This window comes from Notamacropus eugenii, chromosome 7 (assembly GCF_028372415.1).
Source record: "Notamacropus eugenii isolate mMacEug1 chromosome 7, mMacEug1.pri_v2, whole genome shotgun sequence".
NCBI classification, from domain to species: domain Eukaryota; kingdom Metazoa; phylum Chordata; class Mammalia; order Diprotodontia; family Macropodidae; genus Notamacropus; species Notamacropus eugenii.
Window position 1 is genome coordinate 83,181,266 of NC_092878.1, and position 17,394 is coordinate 83,198,659.

Genomic DNA, 17,394 nt, shown 5'->3' on the forward strand with positions numbered 1-17,394 from the left:
TTGTCTTTTTTTGTTTTTATCTCAGATCTTCCTTTATAATCCTTGTTGAACTTATTAACCATTTTGAAAGTTCATTTGGAAGACCCAATTTCATTTCTGAAGGGTTTTATTGCCACTGTTATATTCGCTCCTTTTGTCCTTTTCCTGTTTTCTTTTATCTCATAAAATTTCTTTACTATACTGAAAATATTTGTTTTCTAACTCAATTCTTCAGTCATTTACTTTTTTGATTCCCCACCCCCTTAAGATTTCTTTCCTTTCTCCTCTATTTTTGGTTGTTCTTGCATTTTATTTGATTCAATTGTTGATGAAGGGGAGCTGGGATTAGTTATAACCATTCACTTTGCTATCTTGCCATCATGGCAATTTTCAAAGCACAGTGTCTCATGTGATCTTCATAATAATTATTCATTGTAATAGGCAAGGCAGATTTTATCACTGAAATATTTTTTAACAGATGGGAAAACTAGCATTTCAAGGGATTAAGTTATTTGACCAAGATCACACTGCCAATAAGTGGCAGAGCTGGCTGGTAATAGAACTTAGATTTCCTGAGTCAGACCCATGTTCTTTCTACTACACCACTGCATTTAGGAATCAGATGGCTGACAACAAATAAAGAATCTACATTACAGAAGTAGTTATGACTATAAAATAAGTATACATATTAACCTACCTTGTTGAATTGGAGAAAATAGTATGGATCATCTTCTATGATGAGAAAATCATATTTTCTGGCCAGCTAAAAATGTTAGAGCAATATATTATTTCTTAGCAGCTATTTGGAAGTTAAAGTCAATTAGCAACTCAGTTTCTTATATCTGTATCTGCCCTATAAGGTGTGAAAAGCTCTTATTAAGATACTTTTTCAGACAGAAAAATTAACAAGTCAAAAGGCATCCTCTTTTAAAATATCTCTTAAACCTATAGTGCTGGAGACTCCATTCCAGTCCAACAGTCAGTCAGTTGATTAGCCTACTATGTGCCAGGCACTGTGCTAAGTAATGGGGATATAAAGAAATGTAAAATAAGTCCCTGCTGTCATGGAGCTCACAACCTAATGGGTTATTTTTTAGTTACTTATTTAATTTAGCTTACATTTTTACTTTTCATTTCCTCTTTAAAAAAACATGTAGTGAAACACCAGGGAGAACAGATGGATGCCTAATTCTAATACCTGGAAAGCTATAGGTTGAACTTATATAGTAAAAAAGAAAAGCAAGCTGTAAGCAGTAGAGATCTGCAGTTTCATTTATAACCCTTTTTTCCTGTTCTAAGTTATGTGCAGGGAAATGCCCATTTGTGGTTTGTAAAGAATAAAACAAATAGGAAAAACCCCTAAAGTACGTATCATCCTTGTTTTTTAATAGAGATAATTCTTAATGACACGAGAGTCATGTAGTAGTTAGGGGAGGAGGAAGGTTAGAAACATAAAATACAACACCATATCACAAAGCCAACTTAGAGGTAATTAATAATGAATGACCTCATAAGTATGCACCTCAGGCACAGACCAGTATCCCTGTAGATAAAAATCATCCACAGAAAATAGAAAGAGGGGAAAAATACCTTCATAAATATTCAACTGTAAAGATGTACTATGTTTAAACTAATTATTTGTTGCTTTGGTTATAGCTAGTTTATGGATCTAGCAATAAGACAGTAGCTGGGGGATTTCAACCCTGATGAGATTTGTCCACCAGCTGCCTTAGCATTCAGACACTCACCATGTGATATTCATGTCTACTCATAGAGTTAGAAATTTCCTCTTCCTCAGAACTTTTCATCTTATCTGAAAAACAACATTTCCTATTCCTTATTCCCTTTCCTTCCATTGTATCTCTTAGGCATGATGTAAAAAGCTGTATTTCTAGAGGAAGGAAGTAGCTAACATTTTCTCAAGACTGGCCAGACTTAATATTTCAATCCCAGTGTGTAAACTCCCTCCCCCAAATGCAGATATAACTTACAGTCTTAGAAAATTGCCTGAGGCACTGACTTGCCCATGGTTACACAGCCAGTATGAGTCAGAGGCCAGAAGTAAACCCAGATCTTTCTGATTACAAAGCCAGCCTACTATTTACCATGCCATGCTGCCTCTAGAAATGAACAGTGAACAGGAATAGGAATAAAGGTTCAAGTGGTAAGAGTCTCTTGCAATACCTCGTATATTTCCTTTTTGCGTTCATATGTCAATGATGTTCCTGTAGGGTTGCTGCCATTTGGAACCGTGTAAAGGAATTTGGGGGTCTGTCTGTCAGGTGTCTGTGCATCCTCTGGTCTCCACTTGGAAAGTGCTGCTTGAAGAGAATCTGGAATAATCCCATACTGGTCACTGCACACATCGATAATGTTGCAGCCCAAAGGCCTCAGCTGTTGAGAAGTCATGAATAAAGGAATTCAGACAAGCAATTTACTGTTTAAAAATACAAATGGCTCCAGTACCCCAGTGTGTTGTTATGAGGGCTTTGCTGTTCATCACCTGGGATGTTCATGCTCTTTAACTGGGCCCTGGACAAGTCACTCATTCTCTCAAGGCCCCCATTACTTCATCTATGAAATGAGGGGATTGGACTTGATCTCTGTCTTCTAGCCCTAAATCTGCAATCCTATGATGGTAAAGAGCTGGAGAGCTGAGTCTATGTCTCTTCTTTCTCTGGTATCCCCTTTCCTGTACAATGTTTAGGACACAGTGAACACTGTTTTGGGTCAATTATAAAGCATAATTAACTGTGCAAAATGTTCTGTATGCTAATACTAATGGCTCACACAGATAGGTCACTTTGTAGCTTTCAAAGAACTTTATTTACTTCTGTGAGGCCAGTAGCAGAAGTATTGGTATCCCTTTCCCCCATTTTCCATTTCTCTGAGATACGAAGAAATTCAGTAACTTGTGCACAGATACATGGTGAGTAAGTGATAGAGAAAGGCCTCAAATCCTGGAGTTCTAACATCAAGCTCAGTGCTCTTTCTACCCTGCCATGTTTTGTTGACTAGCTACATGCAAGGATGAATGTAATTTTATAGATGTCTTACGGTATCCAATAAATGAAAGGAAATCAGGGGAAATGACTTGAATTCTAAGAGATACATTGATCAAGTTACCTTCCCAGATATATTCTTAAAAAAAAAAAAGCAAATGTTCCTCATAGTAGTCAAATTTAAAATCATATATTAAAGGACAACCATTGGTGTTTTCTTTGTAATGGCAGGAATCTTAGGGTCATAGACCAGACCTGCTATGGTTAGGTAGTCCTAATAAGTCCATCCTAATATAGCAAATTACTGACTTTTAACGTTATCAATCACATTTACATAGTACTTTATAGCTTTGAATAACTGGTTTCCTTATAATTGTGTGAACCTGTGATACCTTTTTTCAGATTCTACTCTTTCAATTTTTCATGTTGTTAAATATAAATGTTCAAAGTAGATACTCAAAAACATTTACTCTTTTCCAATTTTAATAGGATGACTGATTCTGGAAAAAAGGTATCAAATTCTGTTGTTGTGTTCAGAGAAAAGTTCCATAAAAATAATCATACTTTAAATGTCTATTGCAATTTGTAAAGTGCTTTTGCTTGCTTTATCACATCGAAGCCTCATGACCCGTGAGTATAAAGGGCAAGTATTGTTATCCCCAATTTAGAAATGAAGGAGCAAAGATTCAGATAGGTTATGTAGTTTGTTCAAAGTCACACAGCTAAAAACTGGCAAAGCAACAACTAGATGTTAGGACATGTGATTTATAATTCAGTACACTCTGCATGATACCACATTGCTTCCATATTGAAGATGTAGTTCCAAGGACAAACAGAAAACTGGATTTTATATACTTATAAAAGAAGGAAATGTAATTGTTATCACACATACTCACAGCTGCCAGAGTCCCTGGGTAAGCAGGTGTTTCCAAGAGGATATTATCTCCAGGGTTAATGAGCATCTCAAATACCTAATAAAATAGGCATCATTTAGCTTATAACTATGTGTCTTCTAAATTTCCAGCCAATTTATAATACAAGAAACAATTTACTCCCATAGAGAATAACCAAATTGTATATTAAGGAGAGTGAATCTTTTTTTTTTTAAATTAAGTCCTGCTGGTTTATAGGAAAAAAATCATTTGAGGACCACAAACATAAAAAGACAAAGGTAAAGACAGTTAGAGAGGTAGATTTGAGTAACATTCCCCTCTTTGCTGCGCTAGGATAGTGTATTCCTGCTAATTAGCTAAAACCTTGTTATGGTCTTGTAACTCTACAGAAATGGAGATTCCCCTTCTTTTCAGATGTTTCATGGGTAGATGAAAATAAGAATGTGCTCCAGTGAGTCTTCAGTGAGGCTTTTCAGTTAATTGTCTCCAAAGACTAGTTATTAAATCACCTAACTCAAATGTCACCAAGTAAATGAATGTGAAGTATAAGAAACATCAGAAAAATGAGTTTGGGGAAAATTAAAATCCCTGCAGCCATTTAAAAATTCCTTTAGCATACTATAAGAATAGAAACTAGAATGAAATAGGACCATGAGATCACAGATATCAAGAATATATAGCATTGTATTAACAATATGAGGTAAATATGAGCCTTTATTTTTCTATTTATTTCTTTTTCATTTTTATTTATAGTAAATGTTGACTAATCAGGCTCCTGCTAGTTAAGATACAGTTTACCATCTACTCTGTGTTTCACTTCCAAATGATTTTATTCTGAGAGGTCCTTGTCTGGGTGTATGGGGAGCCATGACCAACCTGATATCATCCATAGGCTGCATGCTTCAGTAAGAAGGATTTGGGCCCTTATGTGAGCCACACTGCAAAAATCCTTTTTCAATGCTTTCTCATATTGTGGAAGTAACTATGGGTTCTCAGTGGCTATGCCAATTAAGCATAAGGTCTGGAAGATTCTGCCAAGTTGGAAAGGCTTCAAATATGATCATTGGGACCAATTGAGTTTGCTGTGCTGGAAACAGCCTACCTAAGTGTGAAGAAGCACAGTAACAGTAGGTTGACCAGTAAGGAATAAACCATTTGGCTATGAAACGGATAAACATACAAAATAGCCATAAGGGAGGGTCCAAGTGATGGTAAAGGGGGCAGAGGTGACAAAAATTACATGAGTTTTAGATGAACTAGAACTATTCATTTAAAAAAATGAGATTATTATCTAGTAACCAAAGAGTTGATAAGGGAACTGATGTCTCAATACATATTCTTGGACATAAAACTAGAAAACATAAAGAAGATGCAGTCAAATGGAATGATGTTCTCCTGCAAACAAACGCAAATAAAAAAATTGCAAAAAAAATGCAACACAAATAAAAGATGTAGTAGTACATAGTGGTATGCCATCATGTACCCAAAGGAAACAAGAAATTTCACTCATAGTACTGGTTATTTTGGGGTCATTTAGTATTAGTCATCTCTTCTGGAAGTGTTCATGACAAATCTAAGCCATGAAACAATTGCAGTTTAAGGCAAGAGCTATTGAAAATAATAAAGAAATTGAGAACTTTTACAAAAAAGTTGATTAGATCCTCCTATATGCCAACATATACACATACATTCAGAGACTTTATTATAAAGGTGAGCATGTTGGAGTATGGTGAAAAACTATGTTGGAAAATATGGTTTGAGATGAAAAATTGAGAGCAGCCAGAAATTTCCTGCTAATTCAGAAGGCTCACATTTGTCAGTCATGAACAATTTATTCAAGAAGAGGGGCAGAACATAAGACTTCCCTGTTCTTATTGTTTGTGGATTTTTAAAAAGGTGACTCAGAAGAAAATGCACCTTAAAAATTGTTCTCCAATCAGGTGTGTCTCCAAATTGTTAAGATCATTTGAAATTCTTTGATAGAATGAAAAAGATAACTTTGATTACTGATCTTTTGACTATAAAAATAAAAAAGTCATAAAGTAGTGAGATATAAAATTCAAAGTATTCATCAATGCTATGAAGAATGCCCTCTGCATAGTATGAGAGGGATTCCCCACAAATAATGAGTTTTCCAAATACTCCAGTTTATGGATGACATTGTGCTGATTACATTAAGTCCCATAATATTATGGGGATCCTCTATGAGATCCACAATAACTACTCAAAAGAAATTGATCTAGGAAATAATATTAGAAAGAACTAAATTAAAGAAGAATGCACATTGCCCATAGTATGACAAGCAGTTGGATGAATATTTTACAGTGTATCTTCAAAAAACCTGAGTGTAAGATGGATCATGAAGTAGGCCTAGGAGAAGGGTGAACTTGGCTTTATGTGGAAAACTGCAGCACCTTTATGAAGCACCATAAACTCCAAAGAATCAAAATTGAGAGTGACCCAAAGGGGGATGGTGATATATTTGTTGGGAATAAGTCAAACTACTTCAAATCACCAATGAAGACTTGGTATCATAAAAGATAAACCATGTATCACTTGAAAAAGAAATGGAGGAGGTCTAAGGAAAAATGAAGAAGTAACAGATGGACAGATGGGAAATGTGTCACTAACAACCAGAAGTTGTTAAAGCATCTAGCGCAGGGGTTCTTTTTATGTCATGGACCCTTTTGGCAAACTAGCAAAGTGTAGGAACTATTCCTTAGATGAATATTTTTAAGGGCATAAAACAAAATGCACAGAATCATAAAGGAAACCAATTATATTGAAATATAATTATCAAAATATTTTTAAAATAAGTTCATTGACTCCCAGAGCAAGAACCCTTGAACTAGAGGAAGGGCTTCAGTACAGTAGGTAGAAGATCATGAAGAATATATAGAAGACCATGGACAAGAAGTGGGCAGGATGAGAAGGCATGTGAAGATTTGTGATTTGCCCCCATCAATGATTTAAGAATAAAGAAATATTTATTCAGTAATGATAATATTCTAATCAATTCTGTTATTTGCACTGAGAGGAGGAAGTGCAAGTATAAAGAATAAATCCAAAAGTTATTTCTGTTAGGGTGTGTAGGCAGTCAGCAACATACATACCCCTCATATGTGTTATTCCCTAGTCTCCAGCCCAAATGCTTACTAAAGTGGCACCAACTAGAATCCAGAAGATTGATGATTCACTTGTGGGTAATTAAGATGTGCATGTGTTTATAAATATATTCAATTCTACTAATAGAGCCATATGCCTTTCAGTCTTACTTTAGAAAGGCCTTCTTGGCTCCCAGTGGTGATGCATACATCCATTTGTCCTTGTTCAGGACTGAACCGGGCAGTGGGAGGCTTGTGGACTCTAGTCTGGAACTTTTTCAGCCAGGCCAACAACTCTGGAATCCTAAAACACAAATTAAATTTCAATATTTATTTTTTTCTCAAGCATAATTCATTCTATATTATTCAGAGGCAGGTTTTTATGGGTTACTTTGAAATTGTCTTTGGTTCTTTGCGGCGAGAAATGTTTTCAATTCAACTCAACAAACATCTGCTAATTACTTACAATGAGTGGGGCACAGTGTAGTCAAAGATAAAAACAGAAGAGTTCCTGACCTAATTTCAAGGAATTTATGTTACACTGGGGGGATGTAACAGTATATTTTGCCACTGGAGACATAAGATCATAGAATTATTTATTTTTTTTAAATATTATTTTATTTTTCCCCAGTTATGTGTCAGGAAAAACTACATTTTTAAAAATTGTATTTATTTTGCTTGTTTTTAGTTTTCAACATTCATTTCTATAAGATTTCGAGTTCTAAATTTTCTCCTCCTCTCTCTGTTCCCCCCTCCTCAAGACAACATGTAATCTGGTATAGATTATACATGTATAATCATAGTAAACATATTTCCACATTTGTCATATTGTAAAGAAGAATTAGAACCAAAGGGAAAAACCACAAGAAAGAAGAAAAAAAAGAAAAAAATAGTATGCTTTGATCTTTATTCAGATTACATAGTTCTTCCTCCAGACAGCATTTTCCATCTTGTGTCTTTTGGAATTGTCTTAGATCCATGTATTCCTGAGAAAAGTTAAATCTATCAAAGTTGTTCATCATACAATATTAATATTATGTAGAATTTTCTGGTTCTGCTCATTTCACTTAGCAGCAGTTCATGTAAGTCTTTCCAGGTTTTTCTGAAGTTCACCTGTTCATCATTTCTTATGGAAAAATAGTATTACATTACATTCATGTACCACAACTTGTTCAGCCTTTCCCCAATTAATGGGCATTCCCTCAATTTCCAATTTTTTGCCAGCACAAAAAAATTGTATCATTAATAGTATAGCTAGAAGGAATACACATAGACAGGATATAAAGTGAACTTGATAGAATGATATAAAAAGAAATTTAAGGAATGAGAAAGAAGAGTACAATGGATGCTGAAGGGAGAGGTAGAAGGGGCAAATTAGTGTACATGAAGTGGAAGGGAAAATGGGAGGGTGTGCAATGAACTTGAACTCTCATTAATATTGTCTGAATGAGGGAATAATACAAACAATCATTTGAATATAGAAATCTAACTTACCTGACAGGGAAGTATGAAGAAGCAAGATCAAGTAAGGAGGGGTGGGGACTGACAGAAGGGAGGGCAGATCAGGAGAGGTAGTAGGCAGGAGCAAAACACTAGTGAGGAAGGAAAGATTGAAAGGAGAGAGAGAACAAACAGGAGGAAGAATAGGAAGGAGGGAAATACACAGTAATCATAACTGGAAATGTGAATGGAATGAACTCTCCCATAAAATGGAAGTGGATCAAAAAGCAGAATCCTGCAATATTTTGTTTATAAGAGGCATATTTGAAACAGAGAGACACATAGAGTAAATGTAAGGGGCTGGAGCAGAACTTATTATGCTTCAGCTGAAGTATAAAAAAAGCAGGAGTAGCAGTCCTGATCTCAAAGCAAAAGCAAAAACAGACCTAATTAAAAAAGATAAGGAAGGAAACTATATCTTGCTAAAAGGTACCATAGACAATGAAGCAGTATCAATGCTAAACATATATGCACCAAGGAGTACAGTATCCAGATTCTTAAAGGAGAAGTTAAGTGAATTACAGTAAGAAATAGATAGTAAAACTATGCCAGTGGGGAACCTCAACTGTTCTCTCTCAGAACTCAATAAATCCAACCCAAAAATAAACAAGAAAAATAAACAAGAAAGGTGTTGGGGGTGTAAGCTCAGTTTTCACGTGAACAGTCTCAGGCAGGTAAAAGTGAGGACTTATAAACCTCAGAGTTCTCACGAGGCCCCCCAGGGAACAGCTGGGGACTGAGGCGTGAAACACGAGCTATCTTGTGTTTTTCCACCTCTTCTCAGTGGGAAACTTGCTGGGGAGAGCATCCCACCCTTGAGATTGGTCTGTGGTCTGAGCACACCTGTTGTTAATTAGCTAGGGGCTGAGAGCACGCACGGTAGTCACATGCAAACTATGGGGCTGGGAAAGCTTAAGTAGGGACAGGAAAGCCTGAAGGCCCTCTTCTTGCTGCGGGGCCCTTAGAGGGAAGAGGGTCCCTCCCCTCTTCCACTCCCATCCTCTTGCCGTATGATCCTTGCCCCTTGGGAGGAGTAGGGTTCCTTTCTCTGGGGGAAGAACTCGCCCTGCATATGGATAAGTAACTAAGACTGAATAAAGCCTAACCCTTGTTTAACTCTGGAAAGTCTCTTCTCTCAATACGTTTATCCGGATGGCCACCGAAGACCTGCGAAAGGTAAGAAGACTTGGGTAGCCCTCGGCCTCTAGGTCGAACAGAAAGGAGGCAAATTGAATATTAGATATGATAGACTTTTGGAGAAAGCTGAATGGGAACAGAAAGGAATATACATTTCTCTCAGTAGCATATGGTACCTACACAAAAACTGACCATGTAATAAGGCATAAAAATCTCAAAATCAAATGTAAAAAGGCAGAAATAATAAATGTATTCTTTTTTGGATCATAATGCAATAAAAATTACATTGAACAAAAGGCAGTGAAAAGATAGATTAAAAATTAACTGGGAAATAAATAGCCTAATCTAAAGAATAAGTGATTGAAAGAACAAATCATAGAAATAATCTTTGATTCACTTCAGTTAAGGTACACAAGCACATGAATACAGCGATTGTGACAGTGTTGTCAAGGTTTGATTATTTCAAGCTGTACAGTAAGTTTCTGACTCCCAAGTCAGAAGAAGCAATTTTGAAAAATCTAAATTATTAGTATATTCATTATATATAATATAGATTATTGTGAAAATCATAATTCCCTTTACAGGACTATTTTCTAAACTTCCAGTGAGGTAATATTTGTAAAGTGCTTTGAAAGCATCAAAACACTGTTAAGTGTCAATTATTATAGGTACTGTAACTATTATTCTATCCTCAGGTTTCAAAGTCAGGTAGGGCATTCTGGCCCAGACAATCAAGGCATATTTGATCTCTAAAGGAATTCATTTTCTAGGGGCATGCTGACAGTGGGATGTTATGGCCAAGGACAGCATGTTCTTAATGTTGAAGGAAGCAAGGACAAGTTTCTAACAAATTTTATGGAAACACATGAATAATTCTGCAGAACACAATGTTCTGAATTGCATTTTGGAGTCTGCCAGTGTAGAAAAAAAGAACATAGTTAATTATTAAAGAATCCTTGAAAAACAAGACTGGAAAGCATCTCAAAATCAATTAGTTATATTTTGGTCAAACTGAAACTTTTAAGACATGTGAAAGTCTCCAGAAAGCCTCCTGTATCTTTTGGCACACAGTCACAAAACAAAGATACTGGGAATGGAAGACAAGTTAATACTGGTCTATGGTGAGTGGTAGATACTCTCAAGAATCTTCTGCTGCTGTACCTTCATTCTCAAACTCTTTACTTCTCCCAGCCCTCATATATGCTTTTACAGAAACATAACTGATCAATATTTTAATTATTATCTTGAATAAAGTCACAGGATCATAGATTCAAAGCTGAAAAGGACTTCAGAGGTCATCTCGTTCAGCACTTCTTAAACTGTGGTTTGTGACCCGACATGGGTCGCAAAGTGGAAATGGGGTCACAAGTGGAAAAAGCTTAAGAAGGCCTCCAGTCCAACCCCCTCATTGTACAGATGAAAGTGAGACTCAGAAATTAACTGACTTCCCTGAATTCATAGAGATGACTTGGCAGAACAAAGATTTGAACGAAGGTCGTCTCAAATCCAGTGTGCTTTCTAAAACTTAATACATTGAGATGGGGGATTGAAGAAAGAGATCAAAACAGGTATGGAATAAGAGTGAGGAGACGGGAAGCCAGGAAGGAATGAACTAGAAGGGCAGGAAAAGCAGGATATTGTTTTGAAGAAGACATTTTCATTCTCCCATTCAAAACACTAGATCTACCTCACTTGCTTGTTGCTTCCAGCTCCTTATTGAGAATCATGCAGCATACATAGCTTTTGGAGACATTAGATGGAGCTACTCTGACTTGTTCTGTATGCAATCTTATCAAATGATGGTCTGATGTAATCTTAACCGCCCACCATGCCCCCACAACATTCTGAAGATCACAAGTCTTGAGGCAAAAGGATTTCAGGGACCATTCTAGTCCCTACACAGGTAGCAGTTGTTGGAAGCAGGAAACGTAATCTTGTTTTTCACCAGTCAATGCTTCATTATTTTCTAATGAGGCTTAAAATATTCCTATTTCTCTTGAGTCAGTGTCTATATGTGATATTCTTCTTTATGATTAAAAAAACCAAACCAAACAACTTTTGGTGTATGTGTAGACTACAATCTCCTCTCCTAGGTTGTTAGGATTTTTTTGGCCACATCAGGAATCTTTATGGTATGGGGAACTTTGTAGATTAATAACAACCAAATAAGTTAAGGCTTTAAAGCTTTAAAGAATTACCCTCAGGCACTGACAGGTTAATATGTGACTTACTCAGGGTCACACAGCTAATATATGTCATAGGCATAACTTGAACCCAGGCTTTCATGACTGCTAGGCAGGCTTTCTATTAACCATGAAACACTTTGTGTTTCTTAGGCTGAAAAGCTGGAACTCCACCAAACTGTTTACTAGGTTTGGGATCATTCTTGTGATTCTTTTAAATAAAAATATCTACCACCTATAAATCTAATGCCCAAAGGGGAATCTGTTTTAGTGATTAGCAAAGTGATGGGATGACTTTAAGTGCCATCCTGCAGGATTCTGTGAAAGCTTAGAATGCCCTTGGCTTTTCTAGTAACTCCATGGCAGCATAAATCACATAAATGGTCATTCTACTATAAGAAACTTCAAACTGAACTGTATAGAAATGGGATCTTAAAGAGAGAAAATACACTGATTTTGCAGTAACAATTCCATTTGAACTTAGTAAATGTCATTTTCAATGAGCAGTGACCATACAGAAGTGTAACATTCTGATTGGCAAATTTAGAAGTAGAAAAGTTTCAGTGAAAAATCAGGCTCCAAGATGATCCTGTTCCTTGGTGCACTGCCCACAACGCTTGGCAATGCCCTGCACACATTAGGCATTCAGTAAATATTTGTTAGATGAAAGAATGAATGAGACAATTAGACTGTGAGCTCCTGGAGGGCAGGGATTTTTTCTTTGGACCCTCAACACATCACATAGTGCCCAGCACATAGTAAGCATATAATAATGCTTGTTAACTTGTGTGTGTGTATACATATATGTCTATATATACGTCTATATATAGACATATATGTTTGTGCAACTAAATGGGTTTATATACGTATATACTATATAGGCCTCTGACACATACTGCCTGTGTGATCCCGGGACAGTCACTTAACCTCTTAGTACTATAGACAACTCAGGAGTATAAGTTACAGGGAAGGTGCCAACCTTCGTTAGTAAAGGGAATTTTCTCAGCTGGGTATTGCTATACCAAAGAAATCATAAATCCAATTCCTATTCCTATCCGTATGTGTGTATGTGTGTGTGTACATACTTTGGATTTTATGCTTACTTTGAATTATATATTTACTTATTTGTATATAAATGAGACCTGAGTTCAAATCCAGTCTCAGACAACAGCTGTGTGATACTAGACAAGTCATTTTACTTCTATGAATCACTTTCCTCATCTATAAAATCAGGAAGATAATAGCACTTACCTTGCAGGGTTGCTGTGAGGATCAAAAGAGATAAAAATTATAAAGCACTTAGCACAGTGCCTGGCGCATAGTAGGTGCTATATAAATGTTTGTTGTTGTTGTTGTTGTTATTATTAATTCCCTCTCCTCCACCCCTCGTTGAAGTCAAAGACTATTTCATTTCTGTATCTGGAGTCCTAGTAGATAGCACACAGTAGGTACTTAAACTCCTGCTGAACTTAATTTAATTTCTGATCCCAAAGCAGACCCATTCTGCCTATTGTGAATGAGCATTGCTTTGGTAATTTAGTGGATCTCAGAATTTGCTGGTGTGATCTTCCCTTTACTGGTTCACACTGAAACTCATTCACGCTATGAAAACACATCCCAGTTATTACTATTTTCTAATAATTCCCCCCTTGCCAACATTTTCCCCTCTGTTTGTTTCTCCAACCCTCCAATCTAACCTAGTTCAAAAGCTCTGTTAAAAAAATGCATAATTAACTCTGCTAAGCACAGGACTTACTGCATTGCTGATACTACTGAAAATCAGAGCATAAAGTTACCATGTCATCTTTTTTGATAGCTACCCTGCTGAGGCAGAATATTGAAGTGCTCTCTTCATTAAATCTTCCCCAAATTCAATGGTAGTTCCATCTTCTATGGTGATCTTTGCATTCTTAAAGGGGAAGGTGTTAGGATTTGGAGCTCCTCCAGCCAAGGAAATGAGTGATGGTGGTGATTTCTGCATCAGTTCAGCTAGAGGAAACATGGAGAGGAGGAAATGACAAAAAAACCCTTCATTCTAGGCTATCACTCTTCAACAAGGAAAGTATCCAATGTGTTATAGCCTGTGAAATTTTCTCCTTCCCTTCTTAAGAGAGAGAAGGCTGAATGGATTCTTATCTTACTTCAATATATCACAAGACCCTCAGTTTCACTAGGAAGAATGATCTTTCCACCAAAGCTGAATGAGATCCTTTGGTAATGGAATGGTGGCATTACCTGAGTTTGAATTCACCTATAACACAGGGTGACTACAGCCAAGTCATTTCTCCCTTCACATTTATGTGTCTCAGTTTCTTCATCTTTACCTGGAGTTGTTTAGTTTCTTCACTAACAACTCTAGTTCCTACTCCATGGGGTTGTTGTGAGGATCAAATGAGACTGCATTAGTTAAATGCTAAATATCATCAGCTATTATTAGGTGGTCTTCAAGAACGGTCAGTACTTTCAGCTTATCAGTGAAATAATTGTGATGTGAAAATCTCTTATTTGGTTGACATACTTTTGAGTCTCCATGAACTCAAACACCACTGCTTACATGAAACCTTTCTTGATCTCCCGCTCACTGTCCTGAAATAATTTTGTATCATTCTTTATTTACTTTGAAATTTACTTTCATTTCTTTATTTATTTACTATGTAACATAGGATCATAGATCTAGAGCTAGAAGGCATATTTAAAGTCATCTAATTCAAACACCTCATTTTCTAGACAAGGGAAATGAGTGCCACAGAGACAAAATAATTTGCCCAAGATCATAAAGGCAGTATAACATTTTGTTTCCTCCCAGTAGACACAATTCTCTTGAGGGCAGGGGCTTTCATTTTTGTTTTTATATATCCAGTGCCCAGAATAGTTTCTCATATATGTACTTCATAAGTGTTTCTGCAATTGAATCAAACCTTTTTACCAGTCTTGGTAAAAGTCTTCATTGTCTTGACCCAATTTATGCTTTCTCCTACCTACCTCTAAAGATGTGGGAACTCTTAAATGAGTGACCTGCATAAATGTTCACAGCAGCGATCAGGAAGAGAAATAGAGGTCTGGGATAATCAATTCATGATCAAGAAAACTGAATAATTGAGACTTGAATCTACTTGTCCAATTGTCAGAAACACCAGTGGAAAGCATCTGATAACAAAGGAACCATACTCACTCAGCTGCCTTATTGGAGAAGGCTTTCTTGCGGCACTCACTGCTGTGAGGAATCGGGTGTAATTCATGTTGGTAAGGGTGATCAGAAAAGACTGTCCCTTTCTTCAGGGTGTTCAGGGCTTGAAAAATGAAGCAGCACAATAATGCAAAGTTAGACCGACAAACTTTATTCTACACATAGTTGCTTGTCTGCTCAATTTGGTGTGGCAAAACAGCAATTGATAATGAATACTTTTATATTTTTATACATATATTATGTATGTATATATTATATATTTATATATTTTTATAACCTCTGCAGTGAAGCAGCAGGTGGTGACCCAACTCCTAAATGACAGAAGAAGGAGATAACACACGATCTCTCAAAGGAAGACAATTACACAGAAATAGTTATTGTAAATTATTTTGTTAATCATTATTATTTATTAAATATCAAAATTAATCACTAAATATTAATACTAGCTATTTGTAAGGCTTGCAAAGCAATTACATATGTAATCTCATTTGATTCTCATAACAATCCTGGGAGAGGTAGGTGCTATTAATATCTCTGTTTTACAATTCTAGAAACTGAAGCAGACAGAAATTAAGTGATTTGCCCAGCGTCACAAAGCTGAGTCAAACTTTGAACGCAGGTCTTCCTGACTACAAGTCCAAAACTTAAAAAAAAACCCAAACAAACCTTCAAGATTAACAACCACTGTTTTTTAAAGTCTGTATGTACGGGAACTGTGACTATTGTGGCCAACCTTAGGCAGTGGCAAAGTGCTGTGGGTGGGAGTGGGGGTAAGTAAAGGGGGTTGTATTTAGAGTCAGAGGAGATGGGTGTTCTGGTTCTGCTGCTCTGTACCTTGTGTGATCCCAGGCAAATCCCTTCAGATTCAAGAGCTTTAGTTTTCCCAAATGGCTGCTGACGTTCCTTTCAGCTGCCATACAAAGCTGACCTACAGATCCGCTCATGCAAATCGTCTTCAATCTACAAGCATTTACTAGGCTGATACTATGAATCAGGCACTAAGGAACTAAGGAACTAAGTCCTGGTGATTCAGAGAAAGGCAAAGACCTCGTCCCTGCCCTGCAGGAGATCAAAGTCCCGAGCCTCGCACAAATACAAGTCTTTTCTGGACTGGCGGGGGTAGAGGGGCGGGGAAGATGGAGGGGAAGCCCCTGCTTGCTGGAGCCAATCAGGTTGGCCCCTCGGCTTCCTGCCCCTTCCCTTGGCACGGCCCCAGCACACCTATAGGAGGGCATTCCCCTCCCCCGCCCCGCCCTCGCCTCGCCCCTCGCCTCTGGCCAATGGCGTGCTGCCCTGGGCTCCCCGCCCCCTAACGTAACCACGGGAATATGGCGTCCTTCTTGGGGCCTCGGGGCAGGGGAGTGGGGAGGAGGAGGGGAAAGTATCCAGGCTTACCTTGCTGGCCTGCTCCCTCACCCAGCTCAGCTCACGGGGCAGGGGGCACCTCCTGCAGGAAGGGAGAGGGCGTGGACTGCCCGCCAGAGCCGAGTGTGATCGAAAAGCAGAAAATTAAAAGGAGCCTTTACCTCTCTCCGGGAGCCAGCGGCCAGTTAAGGCCTTTCCCTCTAGAGAGAAGAGAGCTCCCCGTGGCACTCGGCAGCCTTCCGTGCGGCTCCCAAGGCGGAAAGCTGCCGGCTCCCGGCTGGGGGGAATGCCTTTCCAGGGGGAGGGCCGCGGTCTCTTTGTGTGTGATTCTTTCATGCCATCTGCTGGCCGTTCTTGGGTAACGGCACCCCTGCTGTTCTTTACAATTCTAACTTCCGGTTTTGTTCCTACTTTCTTCTAAGCCCAGTCCAGGCCCCGATGATGCCGAGTGCAAAAAAAAAAAATAAAAGTAAAACGCGCCGTGTTCTCACAGGGCTGAGGGTTTGCTGGGGAAGGGCGTGGGATCCACAGTGGAGGCAATGAGCATATATTAAGCGCCAACTATGAGACAAACCTTGTGCAGATAATGGGGCTGGTGACTTTGCACAGCCCTCCTTCACTTAAACGCAATTCACTTTCAAGTCAAGGCTTCACCTGCCGGAAGTGAAGGTCGTCTTCGAGAATGAAGGACAAACAGCAAAAACAAGTATTTTCCACTGAGAGGAGGGGATTAGATTCGAGCGATGGGGGCGCTATGGGGCAGACTGCAGATAAGTACACGCAGACTAACTCAGAGCGCAGTTGCGTTTGCCCTTCGTTCTCCGAGGGAACCGTGACAGCCAGATGATGGATGACGCGACTTGCAGCTGACTTTGATCCGAGTGAGGGAGGGCTGTGCAGGTCACCAGCCTGACTTGTTCTCCTGCGCCGTCTGGAGCCAGTGACCAGATATGCATCAGGATGACTGGAGGTGGCGCAGGAGGCAGTGGGAGACCCTAGCTCTTTCAGCCTAAGGTCCTATCACATTCTCATTTTGAGCGAGAC

General features: G+C 38.2%; 1 protein-coding gene across 4 annotated transcripts in view; it reads right to left on the reverse strand.

The window, feature by feature from the left end:
* The window catches only part of AADAT (aminoadipate aminotransferase), a 43,839-nt gene extending 26,891 nt beyond the window's left edge, over positions 1–16,948 (reverse strand). The window contains exons 1-7 of one of the 4 annotated variants that reach the window (XM_072624300.1): positions 16,925–16,948; positions 14,971–15,088; positions 13,619–13,787; positions 7,150–7,282; positions 3,878–3,952; positions 2,164–2,373; positions 677–742 (exon numbers count right to left, since the gene is read on the reverse strand). In XM_072624300.1, coding sequence (XP_072480401.1) covers positions 677–742; positions 2,164–2,373; positions 3,878–3,952; positions 7,150–7,282; positions 13,619–13,787; positions 14,971–15,037 — 720 coding nt within the window. In that variant the 5' untranslated portion in view covers positions 15,038–15,088; positions 16,925–16,948. Of the gene's footprint in view, positions 1–676; positions 743–2,163; positions 2,374–3,877; positions 3,953–7,149; positions 7,283–13,618; positions 13,788–14,970; positions 15,089–15,819; positions 16,268–16,380; positions 16,706–16,924 lie in introns of those variants that run through there. The other 3 variants (XM_072624297.1, XM_072624299.1, XM_072624298.1) reach the window with 3 other exon arrangements.
* Positions 16,949–17,394: the final 446 nt, after the last annotated feature.